This window comes from Dipodomys merriami, unplaced genomic scaffold, assembly GCF_024711535.1.
Source record: "Dipodomys merriami isolate MVZ:Mamm:240054 unplaced genomic scaffold, mDipMer1.0.p SCAF_9, whole genome shotgun sequence".
Classification (NCBI taxonomy): Eukaryota; Metazoa; Chordata; class Mammalia; order Rodentia; family Heteromyidae; genus Dipodomys; species Dipodomys merriami.
Window position 1 is genome coordinate 58,551,974 of NW_027206512.1, and position 13,136 is coordinate 58,565,109.

Consider the following 13,136-nt stretch of genomic DNA (forward strand, 5'->3'; position numbering starts at 1 on the left):
GATTTTAAGGCTTCCTAAGGCCCCTGGCTGGATGTCCCCTCCCCTGTGTCGGTTGGTAGCAGGAACAGAGTCAAGTGTAGAATGATAATTTCAGCAGCATTTTTCTTTTTCTTTTTTCTTTTTTTTCTTCAGTCAGTTGTAGGGCTTGAACTTTAAGCCTAGGTGCTGTCCCTGAGCTCTTTTGCTCAAGACTAGTGCTGTACCACTTTAAGCCATAGCGATACTTCTGGTCTTTGGTTAATTGCAGATAAGAGTCTCTTGGGGACTTTTCTGCCTAGGCTGACTTAGAACCTCAAGCCTCAGAGTTCAGACTCCTGAGTAGCTAGGATTGCAGATGTGGCCACTGTCCCCCCACTCAGCAACATTTTTTCATATAGATTCTTGGTGGAGTGTTACTTGCTGAGTTCAGTTTTGGGTGGGAGAAAACTGGTGAGGTAAGGGAGCAGAGTGGGGAGAACCAACAGGCAAGATGGTGGTTGATAGACTTAGATGAGGATGAATGCTCAGTTTGCATGCCTTCCATCACTGCATTGCTGCCTTTCGGGGGAGGACAAAGTCCTAGGGGCCCAGGAGGAGCCTGAGGGATTGACCCATGAGGAAGATGTCTAAGACTTCATCTGGAGCTAGAAGCGACACATGTGGGATGTTTCTTCTACTTGAAAGAAAATAGAGATAAATCCAGTTCCTGAAAACACATTTAGGGTAGCTTTCACACCTCACTGTTTTCTGGCATAATAATCTACAAGGTAGAAGCATAGTCTTCCAGGGCCATTATTTGTCAGGACAAATAGCCTTTACCTGTCTGGCTTTCCATCAGGGTAAGTTTTTCTCCCATCCACCTGAGAAGTACTGGATTTCTCCATTTTTCACTGAAGAAGACACAGTTTTTGGCCTGCAACCCACAGCCAAACTTGATGAATACAACCCAGGGGTCTGCCTAATAGGGGGATGATATCTGACACATTTTATCCCATATCAAAACTAATGAACAGAAACAATATCTGTTCAAATGCTACTCCTCATCAGCTTCAGGCTTTTTGCTGGCTAATTGAAAATAAGAGTCTCATAGACTTTTCTGTCTGGGCTCGCTTAACCCAGATCCTTACATCTCAGCCTACCAAGTAGCTAGGATTGCAGGTATAAATCACCAATACCTGGCCAGAAGAGCTACATTTTATTTGAGCATTGTAGGCCATATGTGTGCATACCAGTGATGAGGCTGGGTATGTTATTAACATTGACAGGTAAGATGATTAGGTACAGATGGGGACCCACTGAGTCACAGAAAGTCTGGATTCAGGTTATGTTGTAGTCAGAGTTTAGAACCTATTATTGAAGATTCATTTCTTAGGAATGCTTCTAGTTCTGTAACAGAAGCGCTAAGCACAGTGCTAAGAAGCATAGTACTAAGTGGCTTAATAAATACTAATATATACATTTTAAAAAAGTCTAGAGAAAAGAGCTGGTCAGTTCTAGCAGGTTAATGAAACCAGGATCTAAGCCTTTTGCTACTCTTGGCTAGGTAAATTTCTAATCCTCTTGCTTTTTGCTTTTAAATAGAAAGATGACAACCATGATCTCAGGTGTAAGTGTATCTAATTATACTTACAAGCAGAGAAAAAGGATGGGTAGTACCATCTTTTGACTCTCCCTGACAGAATTAAAGCTTTCCCAGAAACTCCTGCACAATGCTTCTACTTCTGTCTTAATGGCTAAAATGAGCTACATAGCCATCCCCAGCTGCAAGGGGATGGTAAATAGTATACTCAGTAACAAAGGGAAGCATTGAGAATGTGTATCAAGTCAGCTACTCCTCGGAGCCAAGCTTCTGAAAAACTAGTTGAGCAGTATTCAACATAGATTTCAATTAAGAAGAGCAGCAGAAGCTCAAGCTCTTTCCCTATGTTGTACCATCTCTACAAATTTTATTCATCAATTAGTTTTTCTACCTCTCGTTAATTCCTTGTGTTGCATATATGTGAGATGTGTGTTGTAATTACTGTTGTTTTCGTTAACTCATTCATATAACCTCACCTGTAATAAAAAGTTGAACTAATAAGAAAACATTCTTTTGACTTCTCTTATAATTCCATGCTTTTTGGAAATCCTTTATTTCATTTTTACTGTGCTTTGCATATTGTAGTTATTTAACATATTTTTCTAAAAATTTAAATTGCTTACTGTTTTCTAAGACTCTGGTTAGCGTTTATGTGTTATATTTATTAAGTTAAATGTGCAGTGTAAATATTGATATGCAAGTGTTTTTAGACTTTTCACCTCTGTGCAAAATGGTAACAACTTAAGAGAAGAAGGATTTGTTCTGGGCTGTAGTTTCAGAGGTTTCAGTTTGGGCTCTGTTGCTTCTGGATCTGTGGTGATGCAGAATCTCATGGCTGTGGGAGCATGCAGCAAGGAGCAGCTCCTGTCAGACAGGAAGTTGAGGAGGAAATGGGGATGGGACAGTTTAAAGCCCCCAGTGACTTATTTCCTCCATCAAAGCCTCACTTCCTAAAGGGCCCAACGCCTCCTGAAAAAGGTCATGAAATAAGGGCCAACACTCGACACATGAGCCTGTGGGGACATTCCATAGTAAAACCATAGCAACAGGTGTGGAGTATTGTTATTACCAAGCTCAGACTATAACTGGAAGTGAAAAAGATGCTGTCATTCATGCCCAAGCATCCGCCCCTTTAGCTTCTCATCTCAGATCTGCTATCACTGAGAGGCCTGATCAAGCATCAGCTCTCCTTTAGCTAAACTTTACTTTCTTCATCTAAGTTTAGGAGATTGGACAGGGTCATCCGAAGAGGTCCCTAACATGAGAGTCCTGCAAGGAACAAAAGAAATAGGTATAAATGGAAAAACTCCCAGAAAAGAAAATGTTAATATATAGTAGAATAACTTAGTTCTTGCATTTTGAGGGTTAGAGGGACTAACATTTTTTTAAAAATCCCAAAGTTTATTTCATGATACTGAACTTAATTTAGACTTGTGGGGGTGGTTTCCAGTAGAGAAAAATATACTAAAAGCTTTTGCCTTTATTTCAATAAAACAGTCCTGGGATTCCATAGCAAAACTGAGACTAGTTACCGAGATGTAGGCTTGGGGTGGTGACTTCTTACTTATCTACTTGGTTTCCTAAAATGGCATTGGAAGAATCATGCTTCTAAACCTTTGCGTGGCAAAGCAGTTTGTGACATACTCTTGTTCAGGTGTCCCCCGGCAGCTGCTCAGAAGCAAGAAGGCCAGTGCAGAGCATTTCAGGGCCTCTCAGGAAAGCAGCTGTGGCTGGCGTTCCCTTCCTTTGCATTGTGTGCTGCCCCCTGCTTGTGGTGGTGTGACAGTATTTCCACCTTCCTCTGCAATTGCGTCTTATCATTCTTAAGGCTTTCAGAGGGCAGGGCCAGTTTAGAGTAGCACCAGAAGTGAGGTGCTCCAGAAAGGAGGCGTGAGCATGGTGGGAGGTAGTCTAGGCCTCCTCGGTCCCCGCAGCATGGTAAAGTCCCTTTTACCTGTTATGTACATTGGACCTCTGCCCCATTCGCTGATGTATTTGAAAGACAGTTAGTGAACTTGCTAGGGAGGCTGTTTTCGGGAACTTATTTCTGCCAGGTTAGTTTGGGAAGCAATAATCTATATTGACATTGTCCTCCATCAGGTCACTGTGGTCCCTTATTCACACCCGTGCTACTGATCACATTGTAAAAAGTAGATCTGAGCCTAAGAGATACATGATCCTAGCCTGAAGTGGCTCCTTTTACCTGAGAAATCTTCTGCTCCTCAGGTAACCCTCCTGCTGTGCTTTTGGCCTCTGATCCTGCAAGTTATAGCCTGGCAGCAGGAACTTCTCAGAATTCTAAGTAATACTTTCTACCTCATGGCTTGTTTGGAAGACTAAAAAAGTCAAGAGCTGGGCTGGGAAGGTGGCTCAGTGGTAGAGCGCTTACCTTGCATGCATGAGGCTCTGGGTTCGATTCCTCAGCACCACAAAAGCAGAAAAAGCCGGAAGTGGTGCTGTGGCTCAAGTGGTAGAGCACTAGCCTTGATCTGAAGAGCTGAGAGACAGCACTCAGGCACAGAGTTCAGGCCCCATGGCCAACAAACAACAAGTCAAGTGCTAAGATTAAAAGAGTCAAGTGCTTAGAACTATAACAGTATTCAGCATGGATTGGAAATAAGGGAAGAAAAATGCAAAGATGATTAATTGAGTGTACTTTTTCTTTTTTCTGTCGGTTGTAGGGATTGAACTTGGCCTGGGCACTGTCCATGAGCCTCTTTGTGCTCAAGGCTAGCACTCTACTACTTGAGCCACAGCACCACTTCTGATTTTTGAATGGTTAATTAAAGATGAGAGTCTCACAGGGACTTTTCAGCCTGGGCTGGCTTCAAACTGCAATCCTCAGATCTCATCCTTCTAAGTAGCAGGATTACAGATGTAAGCCACCAGCACCCAGTTTGTGTACTATTTATACAAATTTATATTTCTGATTTTTTACCTCCTATGAAATATGCACCAAATATAGATTTATAATATTATTATTGATGAAAACACTTTTGTTTTCTGTGGTTTCAGATGTATATGTAACCTTGCCTATAACATGAGACTCAGCAGTCACTCTGTTGTCTATCTTCTAGAGGGTAGACTTTCTAGTCCAGGTGAATAAAATTGACTTTACTGTAGAGAGGTCTTTGAGTCTTCAGTAATTGCTTTTAGAGCAGTCCATTCATAAGTTTTCTTATTGATAGCCCATTCTACTTGCCCTTCCTCTAATGGATGGATTCCTGCACTTGGGTTTGCTGAGAACTTCCCAAATGTGGGATAGAAATCTGAGTTCTTTAGCTACTAATTCTGAAGATAAATTTTAGCCCTTGGGAGCTCGCATTGCACCATGCACACTCTTCCTCTGTGGGAGGCTCTCCGAACTCTTGCTCCCCCTCTCATGCACCCTTGCATGCTGCCCACCTCTCTCCATCATATGTCTTTTCCCATGTTTCCAAAGAATGTCACTGCTTAACCCCCATGCATATCAGCTTACAGGATTATGGACTCCATGTGGAAGGTGCTTTCTTGATGACCTCTCATCCCCAAGGGTAGGAATGAGATGATGTGGTTTCCAACTGTACAGTTTTATAGTAAGTGAGATTAGGGGCAGGAGAAACAATCATTTGTAGACATCTTACTCCTCTTTTCTAATTAACACTGCAAACAGCGACCCTCAGCTCGGTGGGTGGCATTTGTGGTCAATATGAAACAGTATGGTATTCAGTTCCATAAGATGGCTTATTTTTCTTTCATTTTGGCAGTAATATTTTATTTTCTTTGAAATTTCAATACAGCATTAAAAGGTGCTAGGCAGAAGATTTTTGTCAAAAAGGAAAATACAGATTTTTTTTTAAATCTCTTCACCATGGACAGAGGCTTGCATTTTTAATTCTTTTTAGGAATATATCTTTCAGTGGCTAAGTACAGTATTAGTAGGTCCAAAGTAAATGTGGTAAGAGCAATTTATAGACCTTTTTACATTGACCTGAAGTGTTAAGGGAGCATTCCTCATAGCTATTTCCTCAACATGAAAGATCAGATGGTAATAGTTTTTTTTTTTTTAAGTTAAATCATCTTAAACTATATAGACACTGTCAGATCCAGCAATGAGTTTGAGCCTTGAGAGACAAGTGGCATTAGTAGAAATGGTGCTTCTGTTTTTTTGCAGTCTGAGATGTAGGCCCTGCTTTTTCTGACCAGGAAATTAGGAACACTCCTTAGTACTGCTGCAGAGTGGGGGTACTGCTCCCTGCCCCTCAGAGTGGGGGTGAAGAGGGACTGAGGCCCACCCACAGGCAGGACCCAGCCTGCCACCTGTAGTGGAAGTCTGGTGCATGTTTCTGTCCTTTGAGTTTTTGCACCTCTAAGAATTGCACAAACCATTTCGTTAATTAAGCTAATGATTATGCCTGAGAAAGAATTTTAAGAAAATACTTTAAAATGTAATCTCTAAAATGTATCACTCAGAGCTTTTAACTTTGAACTTCCCCTTCCCCCCCCCCCCAAAAGTACTATTTCACATCTCTATCCTCTGCGAAACTCCAGCTTAAATTGTCTCCAGGACCTAAGATAGCCACATGTGGAGGATCCTTTATTTTTACCCATCTGCCTATTGGAACCTGATTTTCAGAGTATAAGTTAGGACTCACTAGTGGGCTTGAATTTAATGAGAGTAGCTTTTTTTTTTTTTTTTTAAAGAGGACACTAGCCTGTTTTTCATAAAGCAAAAGTGTTATTTTTTGTGAAGCTCTGCTTTTCCATTTTTTAAGTGTATATATAAATCTCTGCATAGTAGGTTACAATGTGAAGTATATTTCTAACTATGCCAAATTAGAATCCTCTTCTCTGGGCAGTAAGCTCCTTAAACCTTCTTAAAACAGTGACTAAGTTCTGTCTGTTTACTTATTTCTTTATTTTGTTGTTTTGTATTGCTGTGCAGCCCAGATTGGTTTGGAACATACTAAGTAGCCCAGGTAGGCCTAGAACTCATAATCCACCTGCCTCAGCCAGCTGAGTGTTGCAATGGTAGACATCACCAGCCTGTCCAGAACTGTACAATAAACGCTTGGTTAAGGGAAGGATGGAGAAATAGATCAAAAAATGATCTAGATGAGAATAGGATCCACCCAAGACCTCAGGTAGCATTTTTTGTCTTCATCCCCAAGGAAAAGCATGTGTGCCACAGAATGTGAAAGTGATTTTTTTTTTTCTCCGCTATTCTCATTATGCTTTAGTTCTTTCCCATATTTTGGTTTTCTGAACTTTATTTTATATATAATTGCAAGTTCAAAGAAATGACCTGTTGATTGTAGGCCTTATAAAGGTGAGCAAGAGCTTAGAGTAAGAATCCACATTTTACAGGATGCATAAGGTGCAGCGAGGTTGCAGAGGCAGGACTGAAGAGAGGAGTGGGAAGAGTGACAAGGATCTGATATACCAGGTGTGACTCCACTGACAGAACAGACTGCCACCTGTGACTTAAGGAGATATGTTCCAAAGTCATTGTGCATTCATTCCGGCAGGGGGAGGGGCGGGGTGGCATGCAAACACATGGATGCTGACACTGGGGTTTGAACTCAAGGTCTAGGGGTTCTCCCTTAGCATTCAATACTGATACACCACCACTTGAGCCACAGCTCATTTCCTACTTTTTGGTGATTAATTGGAGATGAAAATCTCATGGACTTTCCTGGTCAGGCTGACTTTGACCCACTACCCTCAGATATCAGCCCACCTGAGTAGCTAGGATTACAGTTGTGACCACTGGCGCCTGACCTTGAAATGACTTAAAGGAGGGTGGGGTACTTTCTTGCTTATCAGAAGGAAACCAATCGAATAGGGCACTGATTTTATTATGTATTTAAGAAAAATTTCATTAACTAATGCCTACAAATGACTATGATTATTTAGTCCAAATAAAAAGGAAATAATAATTACCTACTTTATCAAGATGCCACACGAATGAAAATTCATGTGATTCTTACTAATAATATATCTCAAAGCTTTTAATTCTTAACATATCCCAAAGCTAGCAGAACATCTAAATACTTGAGATTTTTATAATAGTTTGGTTCATTAAATTAATATTTCTTCTTTTTTATGGCATTAAGCAACTTGACAAAACAAGTTAGCCCAAGGACAACTGCTTTAACTCCTGTTCTTAATTAAAAAAAAAAAAAGTGCCAGTTGCTTTGCCCAGACTGTCTTTAAGAGCAAGTGTGAGGCCTTGGATCAGACAATCCAAGTTTATAAGGCTGATTCCTTCACTCTCAAACATCCCTGGGCAAGCAGCCAGCCTCCGGAGCTTCCTAGTGTGTCAAGCCGAGGCAGTCATCCTTCAAAGAGCTGTTAGGAGCACGTCGTGAGCACTCACCACCTGCCTACAGCAGTGCGGGCACAGGCAGTACTACACTGGTCCCCATGTGTTGACCACCAGCTTCATGTGCCATTTCACATAAGACTGTCATGAGCTGCTTTATGCTTTGCAGATGATATTCTCAGGATTATATCTTGATTACTCTTGTAGGCAGTTTTCTTCTTTTTATGTGTAAGGACTTCAAAAGAAGGCTGTGTTTTTTAGAAGTCTTAGCATCAGAGCAGTAGGTATTGAAGCTAGTCATATTTATAATCTCCATACCTTTTCCCTTCTCCTTTAATTTATTTATTTATTTTTTTGCTAGTCCTGGAGCTTGAACTGAAGCTCTGGATGCTGTCTCTAAGCCTCCTTGGACTCGGGGCTAGCTCTCTACCACTTGAACCACACACCACTTTCTTTTCCTTGGAATTGTGTGTTCTCGTGTCTGTAAACTATTTATTCTCACATTACAGAAATGTCTTTACATGTCACCACTGACTAGCTCTCCCATCTCTCTTCATCTTTATGATACAATGATGGAGATTCCAAAAACAGATGGAGACTACTTTTAACAGGGTTTAGCTTTCCTTGTGAGTACTTTCCACATATGTGCATTGCTTGGCTTCCCACCCCAACTGCTCTCTTCTGCCCAGTCCATTCTCACTTTCTTAAGGGCCTGAGTTGATTTCCCATTGGGCCTCCCCTATTCCTTGACACTCAGGTCTAACATGGCAGCTACTAGCACTGAACTGACCACCAGGTCTGTATTTCTCACAGGAACACAGTTAGAAACCTCCTGAGGGCAGGATCTATAGAGTGGCTTTCTGCTGTCTTCTGAACCTGCTGGGCTGAGTGTATTTCTTGCATATTACCAGCTTAACAGATGTTGGCTGAATTCAGGGATAATATGTTTATTCCCTGCATAGCCCCATGAAGAAAACAACCACATATTCCCCTTCCTGGAGTCTTGTGCCTAATCTGGTCCATAGTTTCTGTCCTCCATGTTCCTACAGCAGGCAAAGAAAGGTCAAGTAGCCAATAAGGACCATTACTCAGTCTACACCAGCAACAGTTAAGGAGGAGGGGAGGAAGATTTAAAGAATTGTATGCCTGGTTAGCATTATGCTTTCATTGTTCATAATGAGTCTGAGTTGTTGAAAACAAACCATAAAATCTTCATATCAGAATAAGGAATCCAACATATTTATATTTCTGAGACGTTCTGTCAAAAATAAATAGAATTTGTACATTTATTTGAAGATGTAGGTTATGTATACTATTCAAGTAATTTAAGGAACAGGAATTTATAGTCTTTGTCTTGGTGGCTGAGGTTAGATTAAGATGTTAGCGAGCTTGGTTTCTCTTGAGGCCTCTGTGCTCCACTTGTAGATAGCCACTATTTCCCAGTGTCTTCATGTGGTCTTCTGAGCATATCTGTGTCCTAATCACCTTTCTTAGAAGGACAACAATCCAACTGGATCGAGGTCCATTGCAATGGCTTTATTTTAACTAAAATCACAACTTTAAGCACAGTGTCTCCTGGCAGTTAGAACTTTTAAAATATGAATTTGATTGAAGTCACAAATGCATGTTGGTAGGGCAGTTTTTTGACTGCAGGCGCATGGATGTTATGATGTTACGTATGTGGTGCTTACCAAAAGTCACCAGTGTTAGTGGCTAATTCAAGCCTCCAAAAGAGTCCACCCTTATCCTATGAAGCAGAGCTAAATATAACAGGCAAAAGTAAAAGAAAGAAAGCCCATGGCAAGTACACAAAAATTAAAGGGGAGGTTAGTAAGAGTAGTTGTGGGGATAAAAGTAGGGGCTCTTGAGTACAGCATTTCTCAGTGTACATGGAAATATGTCAGTCATCCATTCACCTATTTGGAACATAAACAGTATTTTTACTATCTGTTCTGATATAAACAGGAAATGGTGGAACAAAGTTTTTATTTAAGTTTTATCTGAAGGGTTTTCTATTATCTCTTTTGTGTGTGTAGTCGTTGTAGGCCTTGAACTCAGGACCTGGGCACTGTCCCTGAGCTCTTTTTGTTCCAGGATAGCTGCTAGCACTCTACCACTTTGGTGGTTAATTGGAGATAAGAGTCTCACAGGGTCTTTTCTGCCTGGGCTGGCTTTGAATTATGATCCTCAGATCTCAGCCTCCTGAGTAGCTAGGATTACAAGAGTGAGCCACTGGCGCTCAGCCTTCTGTTTGAGGAAGCCCAGAACTCCACATGAGTTCATCAAAGCTATGGCCAAGGGCAACTTGTTTTTTGAGTAATTGAATGAAAGATTCTGGCAGAAGCATAAACTCGAACTTTGAAAAAGGACCTAAGTTCAACAAGAAATGTGTTCACTACTTATGTAACTGTAACCCCTCTGTACGCTGCCTTGACAATAAAAAAAAGAGAGAAAGAAAAAGGACTATCACTAAAATGCAGCACATAGTGAACGTATTTAAATTTTTCTTCCCTAGGCTAAATGTTGAAATTAATTTCCCATAGAGTTTAGAAATTCCCTGAGAATTTGCCATTTTTATCTATATTTAAAAATATTTCACTTTTTTTCCCTCTCCTTTTAAAATGCAGCTTATGTTTTTTGGAATCTTCCTGTGCCTGGATGCATTTCTGTATGTGTTCACCCTGCTCCCTTTAAGAGTGTGCCTGGCGCTATTCAGGCTCCTCACTTTGCCTTGCTATGGCTTAAGGTAAGTTTAAGAGCATTACTTTTTTAATATCTAAGCTGTTTTATTATTTTTATTACTTACAGAGTTTTTAGAACAGTTCATGGTTTTATTCATAGTGTGGCCTTTAATGGGAAAATTAATTCTGCTTAATTTTTTAGTGGATATTAAATAATCTATTTAATTAAATACTACCTATTGTTATATATATTTTTCAAATAAGATGTTTATTTTAATGTATTAATGTAATCTTTTTAATATTAACAAAGCCTTACTCAGTATGCTGTTTTCTTTATTACTATTGAATCTCAATAAAGTCATGGCATTTTGCTTTCATTTTGAACCAAAATGGATGTGCAAGGTTGTGTAGCAAAGAAGAAAGGGCTGAGGTCTTAAGAGGCAAGGACTGATGACCAGGTTTCTAAGGGGCCTGTACCTTTCTGCCGAGCTATGAAAGGCCTGGTTCTAGGCCAGGGAGGGAGATGGTTGGTAGCATGAGAATCTGTTAGGAGCTCTTAGTATAGCTTTCTTCTCCAAATCATTTAAGAATCACTGTGTTAGTACCCTCTGCAGCCTTCATTGTAGACTTTAGTTGAGACTCCTGATGGTCCTGGAACATCAGACAGCCCAACCCAACTAGGACTAGCTAGTGAGGAGTCAACCACCTGACTTCTCTGTACCTATTTCCCCACAGCTAAAAAGAAAATATTAAGAGCTCAGTGTCTTTGCTGCAAAGATTGTAAAAAGAATACCCACTGTGGTTCCTGGTTCATAGTAGGCCAGAACAAATACCAATGTCTCTCTCTTTCTTCTCTACCAGAACATAAAAATGTTAAACTTATGTGAACTTTAATTCCTTATATTAGTATTAAGGTGGAAGTTTGGAGTTTATAGTTTTCTTTCTTATACAGTTACATCAATATGCCTCTTCTCTGTGTAGGAACATTACTAGAAACTTTGTTGTTTACTTTTTTTTTTTTTTTTTTGCCAATCTTGTGGCTTGAACATGGCCTGGGCATGGTCCCTGAGCTTCTTTTGCTCAGGGCTAGTACTCTATTGCTTGAGCCACAGAGCCACTTCCAGCTTTTTCTGTTTATGTGGTGCTGAGGAATTGAATCCAGGGTTTCGTGCATGCTAGGCAAGCACTCTACCACATTCTCAGCCCCTATTTTTTACTTTTTAGCATTGTTGTCTGTGTTATGTTTCTAACATGGGTCACTTTTCTAAATATATTTATTTTGAAAAAGTTTTAAAATACTGAAATAGACACTAATTTGTGAAACTTTACTTAACTATAGTAACTATTTCATGGGTTTTAAAATCCATAATTAATTTAGCTATTGGTTCATATGCAGAATTATGTTTTATTTAAAATATTAAGATCACAGAATAATCTCCTTTAAAGTAGAAAATGAGCATGTATGAACTCTTCCCAAAATTAATAGGATCATAATGACTATATTTTGAAAAACAAAAATCTTTGCAAGATTACATGGAATAAAACAATAAGAATTCAGCTAATGTTGCTTTATTATATTCTATATTTCTTCGCTTCCAGAATTACATTTTTTGTTAATCACATGGGAAGATCTTTCAGGAATTTAGCCACCATCTATGTTCTTTTTATTAAAAAAATTGTATTTTTATTTTTCAAATCAGATGCTTATTTTTAATGTATTAATATAATGTATTATACTGTACTATATTCATATAATGCCTTTGATACTAACAAAGCCTTACTCAGTATGCTGTTTTCTTTATTACTATTGAGATCTCAATAAAGTCATGGCATTTCACTTACCTTTTTTAGACGACCAAAGCAAAATCTGGTAAAAACATGGCTAAGTTTAACTCTTAATATTTGACTACATAAAGAAGATGGCTACAGGGAACTTTAGATAAGGCCACAGGGAGCCAAAATACTTGACATAAGATAACTGATACAGTGTAAGGATATGTACATCTATATTATGAGCTGTCTTTCTTCTTGATAGCCCTTTCCTCACCAGTATTCATACTCTAGCCAGCTCTGTGAGAAGGATGTCCAGAGCGCGGCAGGCTCTGTATGGTCATGGACTTGCGATGATAAAGCAATAAAACACCGAAGACTCTGCCTTTGGGCATGATTTCTGTCTTGGGTGGTCAGCACACTAATGACATGCAGTGACTTGTCACTGTTTCTAGGGTCTTTTTGCGGGTTCTTATTTTACCACCCATCTGTTCAGTCACCTGAATGAGCTGCACTCAGGGTTACTACTGTGTGTTCCCTGTCCCTTGGAGGAGCAAGCACATAAGTAGCACCAGAAGAGTCTTTCAGTGTTACTTCTGAATATGAAAGGAGATCTTGCTGCAAACCAGGAGACTTAAATCCTGTTTGCTTGAGTGTAAGTGATGATGGCTCTTCTTTCCAACCTTTTTTCTACTACTTTTAAGATTTTTTTAAAGCACATACAGATAATTACTTTTTTAAAATAGTAGCTTGAAGCACTTTTCTATCTAAATCTCACATTTAAAAATGTTTCCAAAGCTTTGTAGCTAAAATGACACTAGGG

At 39.7% G+C, this 13,136-nt stretch overlaps 1 protein-coding gene across 2 annotated transcripts in view; it reads left to right on the forward strand.

Moving 5' to 3' along the window:
• The window catches only part of Tapt1 (transmembrane anterior posterior transformation 1), a 55,533-nt gene that overhangs the window by 15,481 nt on the left and 26,916 nt on the right, over window positions 1–13,136 (forward strand). For both annotated transcript variants that reach the window (XM_070013042.1, XM_070013043.1), the window contains exon 3: window positions 10,490–10,608. In XM_070013042.1, the coding sequence (XP_069869143.1) occupies window positions 10,490–10,608 (119 nt within the window). The remainder of the gene's footprint in view (window positions 1–10,489; window positions 10,609–13,136) is intronic.